Source organism: Halichoerus grypus, chromosome 5 (genome assembly GCF_964656455.1).
Source record: "Halichoerus grypus chromosome 5, mHalGry1.hap1.1, whole genome shotgun sequence".
Taxonomy (NCBI): domain Eukaryota; kingdom Metazoa; phylum Chordata; class Mammalia; order Carnivora; family Phocidae; genus Halichoerus; species Halichoerus grypus.
The window spans coordinates 130,973,561-130,997,167 of NC_135716.1; the positions used below are offsets into that span (position 1 = coordinate 130,973,561).

Genomic DNA, 23,607 nt, shown 5'->3' on the forward strand with positions numbered 1-23,607 from the left:
GCACAAGTTGATTGTCACAACTGAGCATTACATTTAGTTCTAAATTTTCTCCTAGCTAACGAAAAACTGGAAATACAGAGAATAATATAGTGTGCATTTGCATGAATGGAAGAAATACAACTGTCCTTCAGAGATACATAGTTTCTGTGACTGGATGGAGGTGTTAGCTAATGCTGTGGTGGCAATCATTTTGCAATATATAAATGTATCAAATCAGCATGCTGTACACCATAAACTCAATGTTGTATGTCAATTATATCTCAATAAAACTGAGGTAAAATATAAAAAAAAAAAAAATCTACCTCCCTAAGGCCCCACCTCAAATACCATCACATTAGTGGTTAGAGTTTTAACACATGAATTTTGGAGGGATATAAATATTCAGTGCATATTAGATAGTGAATAGTGCTGTCTCATTGTGGTTTTATTGCATTTCCCTAGTGGCTAATGATATCTCAGTGTTCACCTTTTCATGTGCTCATTTACCATAAAATATACAGATTTATATCCTCTCTGATAAAATGTCTCTTCATGTCTTTTGCCCATTGTCTAATTGGATTGTTTCTTTACTGTTGAGTTTTTAAAGTTCTTTATATATTCTAGATACTAGTTTATTGTTAGATGTGTGTGCAGATGTTTTTTTCCCTACTCTGTAGCTTATTTTTTTCATCCCATTAAACAGGTCTTTTGAAGAGGGAAAGTCTTTAATTTTGATGAGGTCCAGTTTATCAGTTTTTGTTTTATGACTTCCACCAAGTCTAAAAACTCTATGCTTAGCTCCAAGTCCCTTAGATTTTCTCCTATATGTTTTTGCTCAAAGTCTTAAATTTCTACATTTTACATTTAAGTCCATGAATTAATTTTGTATAAGGTGTGATATACAGTCAAGGTTTATTTTTTTTGCTTTGGATGTCCAGTTGATTTAGCACCATTAAAAAAAAAGGTCTATCCTTTCTGCATTGAATAACCTGGAATTTTAATTGGGGTAGTGTTGAATTTGTAAATTAAAGTGAGGGGACTTGATATCTTAAAAATATTGAATCTTCTGTTTCATGAACATGGTATATCTCTCCATTTATTTAGATCGTCTATAGTTTATCTCAGAAGTGTTTTGTAGTTTTTAGTATACAAGTCTTACACATATTTTACTGAATTTATCTCTCAAGCATTTAGTATTTTTTAGTGGTTCCATAAATGGTAATGTTTTTAGATTTCATTTTCCAGTCATTCCTTGATAGTAGATTGAAATACATATGATTTGTCTATATTGCTAAATTAATATATTAGGTATATAGTTTTTGTAGATTCCTTAGGATTTTCTACAGATATTCATGTCAGGTAATAAAGGTCTACTTTTTCCTTGCCAGTCTTTTAGCCTTTCGTTGTTTTTCTTACCTTATTGTACTGGGAAGTAACACTGAATAATGTTGAATGAAAGTATTGAGAGCAGGTGCCATGCCTTTTTCCTGACCTTAGAAGGGATTTTTTTATATGTGTGAATCTTAAAAAATCATTATACTAATTTTCAATCTGGCATAAGTAATTTCTTAGGGATTACTAAGAGCCATGGCTATATTTTTATTTGTTAACTCTATAATCCTTATAAGATTACATTTTTACTGTTTTAGAATAAAGAAAATATGTATCTCATTATATATTGTTTGGACTTTTGATAGGGAAGAACTGAAGAATTACATTTGAGAATCTTTTTGGAGTTCAATTATAAATATTTAGAAGAAATTTAAAGAAAATAGTAATTCTATCAGATACTCATCTATACATATAGTTTGATTTGGTTGAATCAGGTAAGGTGCAGGATGAAAGAACATCAAAATAGAATTGATAAATGTAATTATAAAAAAGATACAGATAAGCTGTGTGTTTTTTTTTTTTTTGTGTGTGTGTGTGTTTTGTTTTTTTCCCCTGGACACAATTTGATAACACATGGAAAGCAAAATGAAACTGATAGCAGTTTAATTATATTCAATAGTGGGCATTAAAGGAGAAGAGAAATATTTGAATGCATTTTGTAGATAATTTTAGGAATGTAGTTCTTTTAAACCTACATAAGCTTTTTAGGAAAGGTATATATAAATTAACATGCAAAGTTTAAAAATTGGTGTCAAAAAGAGCAAAGGGAGGAATCTATTGAATTCAAGAAACATTTAATGATGAACTATGTTTAAATTTTAACAGAGTTTAAAAAAAACATATATCAGTATTGAAATTAGTGGCTGCTAGGTCATATTTGGTAATACAAAAACAAACCAATATATGCTTTATTAACTTTAAAGTCAGGGTGAAATATAGATTAGTTATTCAAATGTATGTATTTTAATTAGTGACCATTATATACAAAGTGTTACGTTATATTGGAGAATAACAAAGGATTCTCCAGTGGCCTAATTTGAATGGAGTACTATAAACCTAAATTCAGTTTCTACAGTAAAAAACTGAATCCATAGTCATCTCAACAAGTTTTTCTTTCTTATTTGTGTTGGCTTAAAACATTGGAGTTGTTTTTAGCATGGGCATTATATTATTTCATATATCATTTCATTTATTATAATGGCCTAATGAGACAAGTATCATTGCCCCATTTTATAGAAAGGAAATTGAGGTTTAAAGAAATTAATCTATATGGAGTCACAAAACTAGAAGTAACAAAGGTAGGTTTTGATTTTAGGACCCTTACCCCAAGCTGTTTTTGCTCTAAGTATATTCCTTTCCAGCCTGCCTTTGTTATAATTGCTTCTTCCTGTATATTCACATGTTTAACCTGTCTTAGTAATTCTTTCAAAATATTGGGAAGTTGAAGTTGGAAAAGGAGTGGGGGAACCTTAAGATATAATTCTGGGAAAGATGCTATTAGTAAATGTAGTAAAAAATCAGTATTGTGATGTTTTTAAAATTATGTGCATAGAACATATATTACTGAAGAAAATATTTTTGGCTTTGGAGCATTATTGAAAATTTCAAGAACCTAGAAAATACGTATTTGAAGCCACATTTTAATAGAATTTCAGTTCTTAAAAATAAATGTCTAATTCTTTTCAGAATGAATTTATATTCTTTATTGTAAATGAATAGCTTTGTCTTTTTTTTTTTTTTTAGGCAAATATTTGCTCTAATTTCCATAAGAAATAGCTTATAGATAGTATTTAGGAGGAATTATTTGCCATTTAACTAGTTTTGCCATGCCTCCTCTTCCTCTACCTCCTTTCCAGACATGTTTTTAATATTTACTACATATTTTTGACAATATTTTTTATAATAAAATTTTAAGTGCTCAGAGTTTCTTAAGTCACTGATACTTGCTCTTAAATTTTTGGTGTTCTTTTTCCTCTTTGTTCTAACCAATTATTGTTAGAGCAGGAACCAATGCCCCATTTATACCTTAGACATAGAGTCATTGATAAAAGCATTTATTGTGTGCCAACTATATATATAGAATACTGAGTTAAGGTCTATTAATGCTTATGTACTTTTTTAAATATATAAAATCTAAGTAGGAATACATAGATATAAAATACATGAATGTCTTAAACTTCCAGAAACCTTTGCCATATAATAACATAGGAGCAAACCTAACAATACATTAAAAAATGTATATTTTTTATATGCTTCAAGGAAAACAGGCATTAGAATTTTTGCACTTAAATTTGAAGAAAGGTTTGATGACATTTCAGTTGCAGAACCTGTTGACTTGGGAAAATAACATTAGAAAGCCATCTGGTGTCCTGCGGTAGCCTTCATGTTTTCCTGTTTTATTAGACAGCTGTGGTAGCAGTGTAGAAGGAACACTGATGGATTTAGCTACAAATGTCAGTACATAACAAAGGGTCAATTAGAATAAACTAGGAAAGACTTTATTAAAATATAATAATTGATACCATGATAAGATAAAGTACTCAATAAAAGAAATTATAAATTAGATTCATTATAGTTTTTTTATAAGATGGGTAATGCATAATGTACAGTTTAGAAAGAATTCTACTAGAAACAGAACTGCTTTAGAGAAGTTTATTACCTGAAAAAATATACTTAAGTGACATACCACATCATGCCTGGCAAATTAGTCTTATATGTATGTACGATAATATGCATGTATACATATATACATATGTGTATATGTACATTTATATATAATGTATAAAACCAGTTATAGCCAAATGTATGCAAATATTAACTAGACTGGGAGCAAGAATAGACAAATTTTAAGCAGTGTTCTGAAAGAAAAATTGACTGTGGTTTGCTTAGTTAGAGATTTGGATGGAGGTGAGATTAGCCTTTGCTATTGTTCTGGGTTGGAGCAGCAGTCTTAAATTTTTCCGGTCTCTTGCCTTAGAATTACAGGTTCTGTTAGCATGTATCTGTTTCCCTTTTGCAGTATCACAAGATACTGTTTTACCTAATATCTTGTTACGATATTTATGAGGGTCACTGACTACCTTTGAAGCCTGCTTGTCATTCTACTAAGCCATTGCCACATGCCATAGTATTATGGGTAGTATCCCATTATATGTATTAAACTGGTATTGATTACTTTTTTCTCACATAAAAATCTGAGTTTGTGTGGTTTCTCTGCTCTGTGGGTTAATCTCAGACCTAGTCTTTTTTGTCTTACTTCTCTGTTGTTCTTAGATGTGACTCTCATCCACATGGTATAAGATAGTTTATTACCTGTTTATAGTATTCCAGCTAGCAGGAATAGTAATTCCTAATAGTGATTTGGAAGGAGAGGGCTTGCCTGTTTTGTTTGAGAACCCACACTTCATTCTGCTCACATCCCACTGGTTAGAACTTAGTAACATGGTAACACTTAGCTAGCTGTAAGGATGGCTAGAAAATAAGTCTTTAGTCTAGGAAGTCATGTGTCCAGACAAAAATTTGAATGGGAGGCTTTTTTTTTTTTAACAATAAAAAACGGGAGAATAGACACTGGGTGGACAGCTAGTAGTCTCTAATGTCTCATTGGTTAGATACATATCTGATGATGTTTCTATTACCATGTAAATACTGGTAACTCTCACCCAAAAATAGGCTTTCAATTGTGACTTCTCCTAATCATCAGATCTGTAGTGCTTTCTTCTACTCCACTTGGATAAACATAAGTATCTAAAATTTAGTAGGTTTAGGGGCTCCTGGGTGGCTCAGTTGTTAAGCATCTGACTTTTTTTTTATTAACATATAATGTATTCTTTGTTTCAGGGGTACAGGTCTGTGATTCATCAGTCTTACACAATTCACAGCGCTCACCATAGCACATACCCTCCCCAGTGTCCATCACCCAGCCACTCCATACCTCCCACCCCCATCCACTCCAGCAACCCTCAGTTTGTTTCCTGAGATTAAGATTCTCTTATGGTTTGTCTCCCTCTCTGGTTTCGTCTTGTTTCATTTTTCCCTCCCTTCCCCTGTGATCCTCTGTCTTGTTTCTCAAATGCCTCATATCCGTGAGATCCTATGATAATCATCTTTCTCTGATTGACTTATTTCGCTTAGCATAATACCCTCTAGTTCCATCCATGTCATTGCAAATGGCAAGATTTCATTTTTTGATGGCTGCATAATATTCCATTGTGTGTGTGTGTGTGTGTGTGTGTGTGTGTATATATATACATACCACATCTTCTTTATCCATTCATCTGTTGATGGACATCTAGTAAGCATCTAATTCTTGATCTGAACTCAGGTCTTGATTTCAGGCTTGTGAGTTCAAGCCCCACATTGGGCTAAATGCTAGGCATGGAGCCTACTTTAAGTAAATAAAAATAAAAATAAAATTTAGTATGTTTAAATCTGATCAAACAATTTTATTCCTCCTTCCTATTTTCTCTGTCTTGAGTGGTGGCACCATTATCTACTACCATTACCCAAGCTAGCAACCTGAAATTTGTCCTTAGACTTCTTAGCTTTCCTTACCCTATGTCTGGTCAGTAACAAAATCTTGAAGATTTCTTGAATCTGTTTTTCTCCTTCCATTTTGAAACAGCATGCCGTTATCATTTCTCATTTGGATTACTGAGATAAGTTTGTAACTTACACACTGCTGTCAGAGTGATCTGCCTGAAACAGATTGAGCTGTGTAATGCCTGTGCTCAGTAGCTAAAATGTATAGAGTAATTACTACTTGTCAGGCACCATTTTAAATTAAGTACTTTATATTTAACAAATCTTTTGTGTTTGTGTGTGTGTGTGTGTGTGTGAAAGAGAGAGAGAGCACAAAAGCAGGGGGAGTGGTAGGCAGAGGGAGAAGCAGGCAGAAAGGAGAAGCAGGCTCCCCGCTAAGCAAGGAGCCCAGTGCGGGATGATCCCAGTAACAAATCATTTTTATCTTCTCAGACCCTGTGAGGTTATATAGTTGACTAAACTGAGACAAAAGAGGCTGAATAATTTGTCCAAATTCAGTTAGTAATTGGCGAAGACAGGGTTTGATCAGTCTGGCTCCAAAATTTGTGTTTTAAAAAACACATTATATTGCTCAAAATATTTGTCCATTGCTTCCTAAGTAAAATACAATCTACTCAATGCACAAAACCCATCCAAACTACTTTTTCTCATTTCTGTCTTGCTTACTTACCCCTGTATCTTACTACTTTCTCTTCATGTATTCTACTCATACTAAGTAGATACAGTACACTTGGAGTTTTCCAGCACACCACATGACTTTTCACACTATTGTGCTTTCCTCAGTCTCCTTCAACTGGTTATTTTGTTCTCTTTCTTTTAGACTCCTCTGCTCAGGAACCATGATTGCTGGCACTTATCTTTGGCTACCTCAGTCTGGGTCAGAAACCCCTTCTCTGTGATTTTATGTCATCCTTTAGATCCCTTAATCATAGCCCCCATCACTCTGGATTACAACCCAATTTCTGTGTGTCTCTTTGTAAACTTTTCAAGAATGGAATTGTTTTCTTTCATACTGCCTGATGTTCAAACATTGTTAGGTTCCTTTTTTTCCCCAGATCTTTCTGATGCTATTCAAAGATCTCAATCATTTCTAACCAAAAAAATGTATGGCCCTTTTTGAGGCTTCTTTCTCTTTAAAGTCTTTGTATTGTGATATATAAGTCTTTTGGCCTCCATGATAACTTGATGCTCTGGTTTTTCTTTTTTCCTTATATATTAATATCTGGCTCCTTTCTGTCTTTTTTTCTACCCCTAATGCATGTTGTTTTTCGGACTTAGTCATCAACCCTCTGATTTCTCTCTCTCTCTTTTTTTAATCTAGTCAGAGAATTCCCGTATCTTTAACTCTGACTTCTTCCCTTTTCTTTTTGTTAATGCCCTCTGGGAACTTCACAGTATGTAATCGTGACTGTTATTTACTGAATACTTTATTCTGTGCCAGGCATTATGCTCTTTCTATATGTTATTGCCTTGAATTCTTAACTATGAGATAGGTGGTCATACATTTTGCAGGTGAGCTAAATTGACATAAGAAAATGTAATGCCCAAATTCCCACAACTATCAGGTAGTGGAGCTGGGATTCCAGCTCTGTTGTCTTCAAAAATCCTTGATTTTTAACAGCTCTAATATCCTGCCTATTAACATCTTATAATATCCAAAACTATGAATGGGACCCTCTCCCAGTGTTAACTGTTTATCTTGTTATTTATATCAGTCAGTCATTTATTGCACTTTTGTTCCATGAATTTGTCTTGGTAATTTTCCTTAGCAATTTTTAATTTCTACTGCCACTCCCTTAGTTCCTTATTGCCAGTTCATCCTGTGGTGATACAAATTCATATTGAACAAAGACAACATGTAAGTTTTAAAATCTCACATGACATTTATCACTATTGTTGATCTCCCTTTTGAACTTTCCACTTCACATAAATTAGTCTACTTGTGTTTTTTACCATTAATTCTCCTTGTCTAAAATACTCTTTTTATTTTTTCATTTAAATCCTAGCCCCAATCCCTAAGTCTCAATTTATTGTCCTTAGAAGATTGCTTTTTTCCCTGAACTTCTGTACTGCTCAGCTTTTTGTAAGCTCATTTGGCCTTTAATCATATAATACTTTATATTTCTGACTGTTATGTCTGTATGTTGTTGTTTTTTTTCTTTTTCTTCTTTCCAACTCTGAACTGTAAATTCCTTGAAGTCAGGGTTAGTTTTTATACTTCTCTTTAGTTACCATGTTCAACATCTGGCATAATGCCAGGAACATCTTAGATGATTAAACCATTGAATTAGGAGGGGGGAAGATGGCGGAGGAGTAGGGGACCCTATTTCAACTGGTCCCCGGATTTGAGCTGGTTATCTACCAGACCACTCTGAGCACCCACAAAACCAGCCTGAGATGTAAGAAGATCTGGATCTCTACAAACAGAATATCACAGGCGGTTAGTTTTGAGGTACGAAGCGGGGAGCCGTGATTCCCCGGGCAGATATTGGAGGATAAACGGCAGCGGGAGGGTGCCTGGCCGTGGGGATCCTACACCGCCGGTGAGCAACAGCCTTGCTCGCTGGGGACGGGCACAGACTCACAGACCGGTAGTGGCAGGGAAAGGACTTTAGGGCAGCCCCCGGGGTGGAAACCCGGAGCGGCGGGGTTGCGCGCATGCGAACTGGGAGCGGCTGGCGGTTTTAGAAGCACAAAGGGCAGAGACGTACTCCGACCTGGAGGCAGGACTGGAAGCGCTGCGGAGGGGCGCACAACCCAGGCCGCTGCAGTTTATAGCAGCACGGACAGAAACGGAGATAGTGTGGCCTGGAGAGCTCACTGAAGAACAGACTGCGGTCTCTCTGCTCTGAGGCAGAGGGCTGGAAATAGTCTCTTCTGCTCTGACTCGCGGAAGAGATGCGGAAAGCCGCCAGGGAAAGCCCCCAAAACTGATTCCCACTGAGCCCATCCCCTGCCACAGGGGCGCAGGGCAACTCTGCCGGAACAGGGTTGCCTGAGTAACAGCGTGGCAGGCCCCTCCTGCAGAAGACAGGCTGTGAAAACAAGAGGCCAGCAACCCTAAGGTCCCAAGAAAACAGGTGCATCTTGCTTGGGTTCTGGTCAATAATTTGGACTCTATACATTCCCTCAAACACCCATCAACAGAATGACTAGGAGGAGGAGCCCCCAAAACAGAAAAGACTCAGAGATTATGACTTATGCTGCAGATTTACAAGTGGATGCAGATATAACCAAGATGTCAGAGATGGAATTCAGGCTAGCAATTGTGAAGACAATGGCTAGAATGGAGAAATCAATTAATGGCAACATAGAGTCTCTAAGGGCAGAAATAAAAGGTGAATTGGCAGAACTTAAAAATGCTATCAATGAGATCCAATCCAATCTAGATAATCTTAACAGCTAGGGTAACTGAGGCAGAAGAGAGAATAAGCGACCTGGAAGACAATATAATAGATAAAAAGGGAAAAGAGGAGGCCAGGGAAAAACAACTCAGAATCCATGAAAATAGAATCAGAGAAATAAGTGACACCATGAAGCGTTCCAATATCAGAATAATTGGAATCCCAGAGGGAGTGGAGAGAGAGAGAGGACTAGAAGATGTATTTGAGCAAATCGTAGCTGAGAACTCCCCTAATCTGGGGAATGAAACAAACATTGGAGTCCTAGAGGCAGAGAGGACCCCTCCCAAGATCAAGGAAAACAGGCCAACACCCCGGCATGTAATAGTAAAACTTGCAAATCTTAGAACCAAGGAAACCATCTTAAGGGCAGTTAGGGGGAAGAGATTCCTTACGTACAGAGGGAGGAACATCAGAATAACGTCAGACCTATCCACAGAGACCTGGCAAGCCAGAAAGGCCTGGCAAGACATATTCAGCGTACTAAATGAGAAGAACATGCAGCCAAGAATACTTTATCCGGCAAGGCTTTCATTTAGAATGGATGGAGAGATGCAGAGCTTCCATGACTGGCAGAAACTGAAAGAATATGTGACCACTAAGCCGGCCCTGCAAGAAATATTAAAGGGGGTTCTATAAAAGGAGAAAGACCCCAAGAGTGATATACAACAGAAATTTACAGGGACAATCTATAAAAACAACATCTTCACAGGCAACATGATGACAATTAATTCATATCTTTCAATAATCACTCTCAACGTGAATGGCCTAAACACTCCCATAAAACGGCACAGGGTTGCAGAGTGGATAAAAAGACAGGACCCATCCATATGCTGTCTACAAGAGACTCATTTTGAACCTAAAGATACATCCAGACTGAAAGTGAAGGGATGGAGATCGATCTTCCATGCCAGCGGACCTCAGAAGAAAGCTGGGGTAGCAATTCTTATATCAGACAAATTAGATTTTAAACTAAAGTCTGTAATAAGAGACACAGAAGGACACTGTATCATTCTTAAAGGGTCTATCCAACAAGATCTAACAATTGTAAATATCTATGCCCCCAACATGGGAGTAGCCATCTACATAAGCCAACTGTTAACCAAAATAAAGAGTCATATTGATAACAATACATTAATTGTAGGAGACCTCAGTACTCCACTCTCAGCAATGGACAGATCATCTAAGCAGAAAATCAACAAGGAAACAAGAGCTTTGAATGATACATTGGACCAGATGGACCTCATAGATATTTACAGAACATTCCACCCCAAAACAACAGTATACTCATTCTTCTCGAGCGCACATGGAACTTTCTCCAGAATAGACCATATACTGGGTCACAAATCAGGTCTCACCCGATACCAAAAGATTGAGATTATTCCCTGCATATTCTCAGACCACAATGCTCTAAAACTGGAACTCAATCACAAGAAAAAATTTGGCAGAAATTCAAACACTTGGAAGCTAAAGACCACTCTGCTCAAGAATGTTTGGGTCAACCAAGAAATCAAAGAAGAACTTAAACAATTCATGGAAACCAATGAGAACAAAAACACATCAGTCCAAAACCTATGGGATACTGCAAAGGCGGTCCTAAGGGGGAAATACATAGCCATCCAAGCCTCACTCAAAAAAATAGAAAAATCCCGAATTCACCAACTAACTCTACGCCTTAAAGAACTAGAGAAAAAGCAACAAACGACGCCTAAGCCACGCATCAGAAGAGAAATAATTAAAATTAGAGCAGAAATCAATGAATTAGAAACCAGAAACACAGTAGATCAGATCAACGAAACTAGAAGTTGGTTCTTTGAAAGAATTAATAAGATCGATAAACCTCTGGCCAGACTTATCCAAAAGAAAAGAGAAAGGACCCAAATTAATAAAATTATGAGTGAAAGGGGAGAGATCACGACTAACACCAAGGAAATAGAAACAATTATTAGAAATTATTATCAACAACTATATGCCAATAAACTGAGCAATCTGGATGAAATGGAGGCCTTCCTGGAAACCTATAAGGTGCCAAGACTGAAACAGGAAGAAATTGACAACCTGAATAGGCCAATAACCAGTAACGAGATTGAAGCAGTGATCAAAAACCTCCCAAAAAACAAAGAGTCCAGGGCCTGATGGATTCCCTGGGGAATTCTACCAAACATTCAAAGAAGAAATAATACCTATTCTACTGAAGCTGTTTCAAAAAATAGAAACAGAAGGAAAACTTCCAAACTCATTCTGTGAGGCCAGCATTACCTTAATCCCTAAACCAGGCAAAGACCCCATCAAAAAGGAGAATTTCAGACTGATATCCCTGATGAATATGGATTCCAAAATCCTCAACAAAATCCCAGCTAATAGGATCCAACAATACATTAAAAGGATCATCCACCACGACCAAGTGGGATTTATCCCCGGGATGCAAGGGTGGTTCACCATTCGCAAATCAATCAATGTGATAGAACACATTAATAACAGGAGGGAGAAGAACCATATGGTCCTCTCTGATGCAGAAAAAGCATATGACAAAATACAACATCCTTTCCTGATTAAAACTCTCCAGAGTATAGGGATAGAGGGAACATTCCTCAAGTTCATAAAATCCATCTATGAAAAACCCACAGCAAATATCATCCTCAATGGGGAAAAGCTGAGAGCCTTTCCCTTAAGATCAGGAACACGTCAAAGATGCCCACTCGCCACTATTGTTCAACATAGTACTAGAAGTCCTAGCAACAGCAATCAGACAACAAAAAGAAATAAAAGGTATTCAAATTAGCAAAGAAGTCAAACTCTCTCTTTTCGCAGACAACATGATACTTTATGTGGAAAACCCAAAAGACTCCACCGCCAAATTACTAGAACTCATCCAGCAATTCAGTAATGTGGCAGGATACAAAATCAACGCACAGAAATCAGTTGCTTTCTTATACACTAACAACGCAACTGTAGAAAGAGAAATTAGAGAAACGATTCCATTTACAATAGCACCAAAAACCATAAGATACCTTGGAATAAACCTAACCAAAGAGGTAAAGGATCTATACTCTAGGAACTACAAAACACTCATGAAAGAAATTGAAGAAGACACAAAAAGATGGAAAAATATTCCATGCTTATGGATCAGAAGAATAAACATTGTTAAAATGTCTATGCTATCCAGAGCAATCTATACCTTCAACGCCATCCCGATCAGAATTCCAATGACATTTTTCAAAGTGCTGGAACAAACAATCCTAAAATTTGTATGGAATCAGAAAAGACCCCGAATTGCCAAGGAAATGTTGAAAAAGAAAAACAAAGCTGGGTGCATCACGTTGCCCGATTTCAAGCTAGATTACAAAGCTGTGATCACCAAGACAGCATGGTAGTGGCAGAAAAACAGACATATAAGACCAATGGAATAGAATAGAGAACCCAGATATGGACCCTCAACTCAAATTATTATGGTCATATAATCTTTGACAAAGCAGGAAAAAGCATGCAATGGAAAAAAGACAGTCTCTTCAATAAATGGTGCTGGGAAAATTGGACAGCCCCATGCAGAAGAATGAAACTCGACCATTCTCTAACACCATTCACAAAGATAAACTCAAAGTGGATGAAAGACCTCAATGTGAGACAGGAATCCATCAAAATCCTAGAAGAGAACATAGGCAGTAACCTCTTTGACATCGCTCACAGCAACTTCTTTCAAGATACATCTCCAGGGCGCCTGGGTGGCTCAGTTGGTTAAGCAACTGCCTTCGGCTCAGGTCATGATCCTGGAGACCCAGGATCAAGTCCCGCATCGGGCTCCCTGCTCAGCAGGGAGTCTGCTTCTCCCTCTGACCCTCCACCCTCTCATGCTCTCTCTCTATCATTCTCTCTCTCTCAATAAATAAATAAAAATCCTAAAAAAAAAAAAAAAAAAAAAAATCTCCAAAAGCTAGTGAAACAAAAGCAAAAATGAACTTTTGGGACTTCATCAAGATAAAGAGCTTCTGCACAGCAAAGGAAACAGTCAACAAAACAAAGAGGCAACCCACAGAATGGGAGAAGATATTTGCAAATGACACTACAGATAAAGGGCTGGTATCCAAGATCTATAAAGAACTTCTTAAACTCAACACCCAAAAAACAAATAATCAAGTCAAAAAGTGGGCAGAAGATATGAAAAGACACTTCTCTGGAAGAAGACATACAAATGGCTAACAGACACATGAAAAAATGTTCATCATCATTAGCCATCAGGGAAATCCAAATCAAAACCACACTGAGATACCACCTTACACCAGTTAGAATGGCAAAAATGGACAGGGAAAGAAACAACAAATGTTGGAGAGGTTGTGGAGAAAGGGGAACACTCTTACACTGTTGGTGGGAATGCAAGTTGGTACAGCCACTTTGGAAAACAGTGTGGAGGTGCCTCAAAAATTTAAAAATAGAGCTACCCTATGACCCAGCAATTGCACTACTGGGTATTTACCCCAAAGACACAGATGTAGTGAAAAGAAGGGCCATATGCACCCCAATGTTCATAGCAGCAATGTCGGCAATAGCCAAACTGTGGAAAGAGCCGAGATGCCCTTCAACAGATGAATGGATAAAGAAGATGTGGTCCATATATACAATGGAATATTACTCAGCCATCAGAAAAGATGAATACCCAACTTTTGCATCAACATGGATGGGACTGGAGGAGATTATGCTAAGTGAAATAAGTCAAGCAGAGAAAGTCAATTATCATATGGTTTCACTTATTTGTGGAACATAAGGAATAGCATGGAGGACATTAGGAGAAAGAAGGGAAAAATGGGGGGGGGCGGATTGGAGGGAGAGATGAACCATGGGAGACTATGGACTCTGAGAAACAAACAAGGTTTTAGAGGGGAGGGGGGAGGGGGGATTGGTTAGCCCGGTGATGGATATTAAGGAGGGCACGTACTGCATGGAGCACTGGGTGTTATACGAAAACAATGGATCGTGGATCACATCAAAAACATGTATTGTATGATGACTAACATAACATAATAAAATTAAAAAAAAAACCATTGAATTAATGGACTTTATTACTTTGATACTTGTCTGATTTGAGATTTAGAAAAAAAAATTGATAATAAATCTTACCGATAGAGCTTAAATCACCATGGAATTATCTCGGAAGCAATTCCTTAAAGCGTTATATTGAAGAGATTTAATTTAAGTACATTAGTAATTTACATAGTTTATTGCATCTTTTATATCTTTAAAAATATGTCATTTTCCTTTTTTTCTCCCTCTCTCTCGCTCTTTTGTTTTTTTATTTTCTGGCAGCCGGTTCGAAGACAGTCCCTTACCCCTCCTCCTCAGAACACCATTACATGGGAAGAATATATATCTGCTGAAAATGGAAAGTAAGTTTTTTTGTTTTATTTTATTTTGGAAAATAGGGTTTTTGTTGTTGTTTTTGTTTTTTTTGTTCACTGGTTTTTAGAAAGAAAGGTTTGTAAAAATGTGAATATTTAGTTGTAAAATTATTTTAGAAAGAATTTTTAGTATAGTTTTGTCTGAAGTAATTCTTTTATCTTGTAATATATGGATTAAGTGTGATGAGGGAGAGAAGCAACCCCAGTTACATTTGAATAAGTTGTGGAACCTTCTTTTTACATGCTTGCTGCCATTTTATACAACCCAAAAAACTTAACAGCACATTATTCTAAGAAAATATAATGTGAGGGATTTCCCACTGCAGTTGCTGGAGTTTTTCTATTATATGTGAACTTTTATATTTTGTTATCCTCCGTCTTTAGCATGGCGGGTAAAGCCATTCACTGGTTTTCTACTCTTTGCCTTTCTAAGCTCATCCCCTGTCACTATCTGTTTCAGCCTGTGCCAGACCTCTTCTCGCCATCTTTACATAAGACCTTCCTTAATGTTATATGACTGATCCTTACTAGAGTACCTGTTACATTACATGGTTTGTATGTAGTAAATACTTACTGAATAAAAGGATGATGAGTGAACAAATGGTTTATTTTGAATGAATAAATAGATTTTTTTCTAGCCAGCCCTATCAAAAAAGGTACAGTTATTTATAGAAATCTTTTTTCCTTTTGGTGGAGAATAAAATATTACCTACTTCCATGATTAGGAAGAAGTTGTCATGACTTTTTTTTTTTAATATTTAAGGATTATTATTATACTTTTCTAACTTCTCCCAAATGTTTCCAGCTTATAATAGTCTATAGTTTATATAGAATTTTTTATTCTTTACTTCTTACTGGTCAGTGCTAAGAAGTATAGACAGTAAAAGAGATTGAATTGAATAAGTGATTTTAGAGATATACAATATTTTTCAGCTTTACTTTTTCTAGAAATTTGCTTTATCCCTAAAAATAGTGATTATTAAAATTATATTTAATATGAAACTTGTTGACTTTGATCATTTTTTCTGAACTTTTACCTTATGTTATTTTCTTTTTTTGTTACCCCTATCTCGTTTCTTACACATTTTAAGTCCTTTTAGCATAATAAATTTATTTCTATACAGAGTAAGGAAAATTAATTTATTAATGATGTCATTAGAAGAGGACAGATTGTTCATAGGAAGATGGTAGCATGTAGAAAAGGTTTCCTAATTTTTTTGTTTTTTTCCCATTTTAGAGCTCCTCATCTGGGAAGAGAACTGGTGTGCAAAGAGAGCAAGAAAACATTTAAAGCCACAATAGCCATGAGCCAGGAATTTCCCTTGGGAATAGAGTTGTAAGTTTGTTACTAACTATACAAGTTTATGAAAGAAACTAAGAAACCCTAAAGGCTGTAATAATATTTGCATCTGAGTGTTGCATTTGAGTCCTTTGAAATGAAAAAGCAAATAGCCATTGATTTGATAGTTCATGCACCCTTCTAGACAATTTCTATTTCACAAATTATTAGCATTTTTACTATTTTAACCAGATAAATTTTTGAAGTTTTTTAAAATTATAAAAGTAGTAAGTGAATCCATGCTTATTATAAAAAATCTAACAGCATGGAAGTTTACAGAATAAAAATGAGTTTACTTTTACCTCACTAATAGTTAATAGGTGAATAACTGGGGTATTTTTGTCTAGATTTTTCTGTGTGTTTTTGCCTTTTTTTTTTAATTAATTAAAAAAATATTTTATTTATTTGACAGATAGAGACATAGCGAGAGAGGGAACACAAGCAGGGGGAGTGGGAGAGGCAGAAGCAGGCTTCCCGCCGAGCAGGGAGCCTGATGCAGGGCTCGATCCCAGGACCCCGGGATCATGACCTGAGCCAAAGGCAGACGCTTAACGACTGAGGCACCCAGTCACCCCGCCCTTTTTTTTTTTTTTTTAATAAGATTGAGGAATAGTTACATTTTTGTTCTGTGAGTTTCATTTTTTCTTTTAAAAATGAGTGTATCTTGGAGTTCTCACAAAAATTACATTTTTATCTCTTTTTCTTCTTCCCTTGGTATTTTGTAGTATTGATGTACTGTCCTTTATCATTCCCCTACTGATAAACATTTTGATTATAGTTTGTCACCACTGTAAACAGTACTGAACATCTTGAATATATCCTTTCAAACCTGTGCTCATCAGATGTTCATTTAAAAAAATCCAATTTGTGGGGCACCTGCGTGGCTCAGTTGGTTAAGCATCCGCTCTTGATTTCAGCTCAGGTCATGATCTCAGGGTCATAAGAATGAGCCCCTCATTGTGTTGGACTCTGCGCTGGGTGTGGAGCCTGCTTAAAGTTCTCTTCCTCCCTTTCTGTCTGCCTCTCCCTCTAAAAAAAAGATACAGTTTGGAGAGATGGGTGGAATGGGAGTGGTGGGTAGGGGCAGCTGACTGACAGAACTTTAACTTCAGGCTCCCTCTAAAGTAGGGGATAAATTGAAGCACCAGGCTATTTTTCCTTCTTAGTTTCTTCCCCTTCTAATCTAGCCTAGTATATTAAAAATTAATTATCACGGAAGAAAGAAGGACTCATTTTCTACAAAAGATATACATGTCTTATACTCCTCAGTAACCAGAATTTAGAAAAATGGGTAGAATGAGCTATACAGCTCTCAATCTGTAGATTAGAGAGGAAGATTGATAGTTGTGAGAAGATGTGGGAAAGGCATTTAGCCATACCTACAAATCTGCATAATTCATCCTATCTTGGATCCAGCTGACTCAAGAATCACCAGTTTTAAGTTCTAATAAAGAAGAAAAATGTGGCTAATTGTAAGATGCTATCAATTTTATGAGTTATCCCAATTTCAGAGTTAATATGTGAAAAAAATGGGTACATTAGAATTTATAAAATGTGGCCTTTATAACATTCTGAAAAAACCAAGAAACATAGCTTGTAAGAGCCAGACAAAATATTCATTCTAGAATAAAACACAGGTCAAAAACAGAAGAAAATTCCTTGTAAATGCTATGGAAAAATGTAAAAAGTGTGAAATAAGTAAACTAGGTCATTCTAGATGAGATGATACGATAATAGAATGAAATGAAAAGGAGATTATAAAGCTAAGGAAATAAATTAAGCGCTAAATAACACTATTGCAGAACAAATACATTAGAAACAACAGTGAACACAAAAGATGTGGCTGAAAAATAAAATTTGATAGCTCATAGTGAATTTAATGAAAAAAGTTTAAAGGAATTAGAGAAGCAGTATTTATGGAGGACAAAGAGAGTTCAACATAAGGATCATTGGTGATCCACTTATATAGAAAGCCTCCAAAATGTAACCAAAATAGTATTCAAAGTAGGGTAAAAATTTCTCTGTAAGGAAAAACTGAATCTGTAGCATAACATTAGGTTCTAAGAAAAATTTAAGAATGATTAGTAACAATAATTATCCTGATTAAACTATTGGACTTTGATTGTTAATAAAGAAATCCAAAGGCATTCAGGCAAAAAAGAGGTAAAAACCTGGCTTTACATTTTTTCACATCTTTACATTTCTGAGACAAAGAAAATGTGATCAGGTAGTATATCTGGCTAAGATGTCATTTAGATATCAAGGCAATTGAAGAAAACATAGAAGAATTCAAAAATATAGCAGTCATATGGGTCCATTTTGAAAGAAAAATAATACTACTTGAAGATGAAATCCATTCAACTAAGAGATGAAAGAAGTTACAGTTAAAGGCTAATGTAATACTGAATTCTGGGAGACATTATGAAATTATAATTCAGAGGGAAAGAAGCATAAACTGAAATTTAATGCCAGCCAAATTTCCCTTTAAATATGCAAAAAAGAAACTCATTTATGAAATCTGTAAGAAATCAAGGAATACAAAGAATATAAGAGCCCTTCACACATATAAAATTGACCATGAAATTTAGCTACCCAGTGAGACTGATTAAAGAAGTCAGGACTGTGTAGACCTCAGGAAGAACATGGGTATAAGCCTTTTCATTTAAAAATAGATCTAAAATCAAACAACTGTGGAAATCATGGCTTTACAATCAAATGTAAATGTTGTAAACTTTAACACAGTAAACACGGTAATAAAACAAAAAATCAGGAGGAAGGAGGTGACATTTCCTCATCCTTAACATCTAGAAGTCAATACTACTGTCTGAGTTTGATGCATGTAGTTATAAAACAACATAAGGATATAAAGAAATCAGTTTGAAAAATGATAACTTTTTTTTTCTCCTTCCATTTTTCAGATTATTGAATGTTTTGGAAGTAATAGCTCCCTTCAAGCACTTTAATAAGCTTAGAGAATTTGTTCAGATGAAGCTTCCTCCAGGCTTTCCTGTAAAACTAGGTAAGACAAAATTTACATGTAATTTCAGTGTCTATTAGAAATATGGAGCTGTTTACTAACATTTAATAAGAAATGTGTTTTGAAGGAAAATGATTTTCTAGTTGCTTAGATTTTTATAAAGTTTTTCTGTGATTACATGGATCAAGATTCATGTTTTATCAAATATGTAAAGTGCCCGATGAGAGTTCTAATTCTACTGGATTTAAGTTAAATGTAAGGGATATGCAAATATTTCATACGAGAGGATATGGATGAACTTATAATGCACTGTGATAATGTTTTCTAATGTCAAATAGGGAGACTGGATTTTAGCCCAAATTTTTAGCAGATTTTTGAGTTTCTGAACAGTGAGGATGTTTCTGGGATCAACAGTCACTGTTCATAGGTAAAGTAATACTCATATATTTTATTTTTCAGTCTTAAATGTTTAAACTTAACTTCATCTTAAGCAATGATCTTTAAGAACAGTAAGCTCCCATTTTTGTGCATATTTATCTAAGTATATCAGAAAACTGGGAACAAGAGACTATTAAAAGATTCTTTAGGAGTTTAGGCTTAGATTTAGCATTAAGCTTGAGGAGAGCCTTTACTACCACCCATACTCTATTTGGATGGTATTAAATATGTCACCAAATATTTCATCAGTGCTTGCTGTATGCCAGATGCTTTTCTAGGGGTGAGACAGACAGTAAAAGTGTCTGCCCTCTTAGTGTTTACATTCCAGTGGGAGAGAAAAATAAATATATAGTAAATTTAACCTTTATTTAATCTCTCAGATGGATTTTACTTTTTAGTCAATGTTACTGAAACCACATTTCAGAATAATTAGGCCAAAATGCTTTTCTCACAGAAATAATGCTTTCATTGCTAAAAAGCAAACATGACCTTTTCAACTTTACAAACTTGGAAATAAGCATTTTGTGGGTTAAAGTGGATTTTAAAACATTTCAGAATGTCGCTATAGATTCCCTTTGTGATGAAAAAGTACTGGAAACCCGGTGTCTACTTGAAGAAAAATCAGCATAGATATACAATATCTTTACAACACCGGAACTGATTTGAAAACTAAGCAATCAAGAGATGTGTGTTTGAGTTATGGGTTGGGATCATTATGTGATCATTTCTGCAGAAGCTAAAATCCCACTGTAATTTTCTATAACCAGAAAATAGTTGAAGCATTGGACTCTCTTCTAGGTACTGTATTTAAAGTGCCAAACTAAAATAGTGGGCAGGGATTGAATATATGAGAGTTTCAAACTATCCCAGCATTCACATCTGTTTAAGTCCCAAAATATCTATTTAAGTCCTAAACCCCAGTCAAACCCCACAATACATAGATTTGTATGCAAAAGAAATATTTTGATTATGTGAAAAGGAAAAAAAAAGTCTACAATACTTCTTTGCAAGCATTTCTCTAATGTAGAACCACATTCTTAACAAGGGATTGATAATCTTTTGCTTGCATACTAAAGTTATTGGGAATTTATCTTTCTCTGTTTTGTCTTTTTGTCCTTCTTTTGAATTAACCCTGTAAAACTCTAGCCCTGGGTCTGTTTAATCTTCCACCATTTCTGTTTCTGTGCTCAGGCTTAAAAATACAATTGAAGGGAAAATTATAAAAATTTAGAAATTGTTAAGATAATTATGTTTTCAAAATCAGCCAGAGCTTTAAATGCTAATTATGAATAATCTTTTCTCTTTTTGCTTCTCCTTCCATTCTACTCAAAGGCTAAATTTGAACCTCTTTAACCAGTCCCCAGCTTCTCCCACTACTTCCTTCCACAGTCTAAGCAGATGATTTTTGCTTCCTTAGTTACAAAAAAAGACAATCAGAAATGAGACCTCCCTATTACTCCCAAGCCCCCATACAGACTTTTTTGTCCCAAGTCCCACCTTTTCCTTTATCTTTCCTATCTCAGTGGAAGTGGTACCCCTCTTCTTAGCTTGAATAATCTCTTCATTTATACTATGGATCTGTTCTCGCATCTCTTTTAAGAACCTTGCTCTCCCCATATTTTTCTTTTATCTTCAAACTCCCTTCTCTCCTGCTTTTTCTCTCTTAGCTGTTAGGCTTTGTTCAGGTCTTTCTCCTTTAAAATTCAACCAACTAAATAAAATAACCCCTTTAACTCTTCCCTACCCAGCACTTGCCTTTAATCTTTGTTTTTCATAGCTTGGCTACTTGAAAGTCTAATTTTATATCTCCATTGTTACTTTCTATGTGCAATTTTTTTGTAAAGGGGAGAAGATGAAGGGACATAAAGGGAGACAGAGTTTTTCTACTTCACTTGAACTTCTAAAATGATGACACTAGAAGACTGTGATACATTTTATATGCGTACACACACACACATATATATATAATATATAGCTAAAGAAGCTATACAAAGAGGTACATTCAAAAACACTAGATAAATGAAATGAAAATGAAATTCTAAAATAGTCAAGTAACTTATAGGAAGGTAAGAAAAGAAAACAAAGAAATGAAAAACAGAGACAAGTAAAAAAATAAAATGTCAGACTTAAGTCTTAATATGTAAATAATTCCATTAAATGTAAGTAGTCTAAATAGACTATTTAAAAGGTAGAAATTGGCAAAACAGATTAAAAAACATGACCCAAATATATATTCTCTTCAAGAAACTGCCTTCAAATATGATATTGAAAGCAAAAGGATGGAAAAGAATGTTTCATTTAAACATTAATCAAAGGATAACAGGACTAGCTCTCTTAATGTTAGATAAAGTAGATTTCAGAGCAAAAAGAATTACCAGAGACAGATAGGGATATTATATAATGATAAAAGGATCAATTCATGAAGAATAGCAATTCTAAATGTATATGCACCAAACAAAAGAGCTACAAGACAGGTAAAACAAAAACTGAAAGAAATGAAAGAAAAATCTACAATTATAATTGGAGACAGTTGATATAACAACTAGACAGAAAATCAGCATGGATATACAATATCTTTACAACACCATAAACTAAAGCACCTAATTTGCATTTACCCAACATTAGCTAAATACACATTCTTTTCAAGTGCCTATGGAAGATATACCAAGATAGGCCATATCCTGGTCCATAAAACAAACCTCAATAGTTGTAAAAGAGTAAAAAAATCAACCATAATAGAATCATACTAGACAACAGTAGAAAAAGAAGAGCAAAATAAACCTAAAACCAACAGAAAGAACGAATAGAGTAGAAATCAGGGAAAGAGAAAACAAAACAAATCTAGAACATCAATGAAGCAAAGAGCTGGTTCTTTGAAAAGATTGATAAAATCAACAAATTTGCAGCAAGAGTGATAAAAAGGGAGAAAACACAAATTATCAGTATAAGGAATGAAATGGGCTAGCACTACAGGCCCTGCAGAAATCAAAAGGATAATAAGTACAATAAGGAATGAAAGGGGGAGAAAAAGGCATTCAGAGCAGAAAGAAAGAAAACCTTCTCTGTTTGCAAGAGACATGATTCTGTAAGTAGAAATCCCAACGATTCTACCAAAAACTAGAATTAATGAGTTCTGCAAGATGGCAGGATACAAATTAAACATGTAAGAATCAATAGTATATTTCTGTATACCAGCATTGAACACATAGACACCAAAATTTAAATATTAAGTACTTTTACAATTGCTAAAAAAATACTTAGGCATAATTTTAACTAAACGTACATTATTTGTATGTTGAAAATTGTATAACACTAATGAAGGAAATGAAAGGAAGATCTAAACAAATGGAGAGATATACCATGCTCATTGATCGGAAAATTCAACATAGGAAAGATGTTAATTCTCCCCAAATTACTATATAGGTTTAACACAGTTCTTGTCACAATCCCAGTAATATTTTTTTTTGTAGATATAGACAAGATTATTTTAAAATTTACATGGGAAGGCAAAGAATCTAGAATATCTGTATTAGTTTTATGGGAGTGCCATAACAGAATACCACAAACTGAGTGGCTTAAACAACAAATTTATTTTCTCATGGTTTTGGAGGTTAGAAATCTGAGCTCTTTTTCAGAGCCTTCTGAGGCTATCCATGCCTCTCCCCTAGATTCTGACGATTTTCCTTGGCTTATAGAAGAATCACCCCAGTCTTTGCCTTCATCTTCACATGATGTTCTTGCTGTGTGTCTCCAAATTCCCCCCCCTTTTGTAAGGACACTGGCCATTGGATTAGGGACCACTATAATGGCTTTTAACTTGATTACTTCTGCAAATTGCAGACCCTATCTGCAAAAAAGGTCACATTCTGAAGTACTAGAAGTTAGGACTAGAACATATATTTCTTGGAAGGGAAAGAATTCAACCCACAACAATAGCCAAAACAATTTTGAAAATGAAGAATAAAATGCGAGTAGTCTACTCAATTTCAGTATTTATTATATAGCTATAGTAATCAGGACTGTGTGGTATAGGCTGGGGGATGAACATATAAATCAAAAATAACGGAACAGAGAATCCAGAGATAGACCCTCATAAATATGTACAACTAATTTTTTATAAAGATGCAATAACTGTTCAGTGGAGGAAAG

The 23,607-nt window shown here is 35.2% G+C and overlaps 1 protein-coding gene across 2 annotated transcripts in view; it reads left to right on the forward strand.

Moving 5' to 3' along the window:
• Positions 1-23,607, forward strand: part of ANKRD13C (ankyrin repeat domain 13C) — a 94,053-nt gene that overhangs the window by 65,301 nt on the left and 5,145 nt on the right. For both annotated transcript variants that reach the window (XM_036116896.2, XM_036116894.2), the window contains 3 exons: positions 14,613-14,692; positions 15,942-16,040; positions 18,962-19,062. In XM_036116896.2, the coding sequence (XP_035972789.1) occupies positions 14,613-14,692; positions 15,942-16,040; positions 18,962-19,062 (280 nt within the window). The remainder of the gene's footprint in view (positions 1-14,612; positions 14,693-15,941; positions 16,041-18,961; positions 19,063-23,607) is intronic.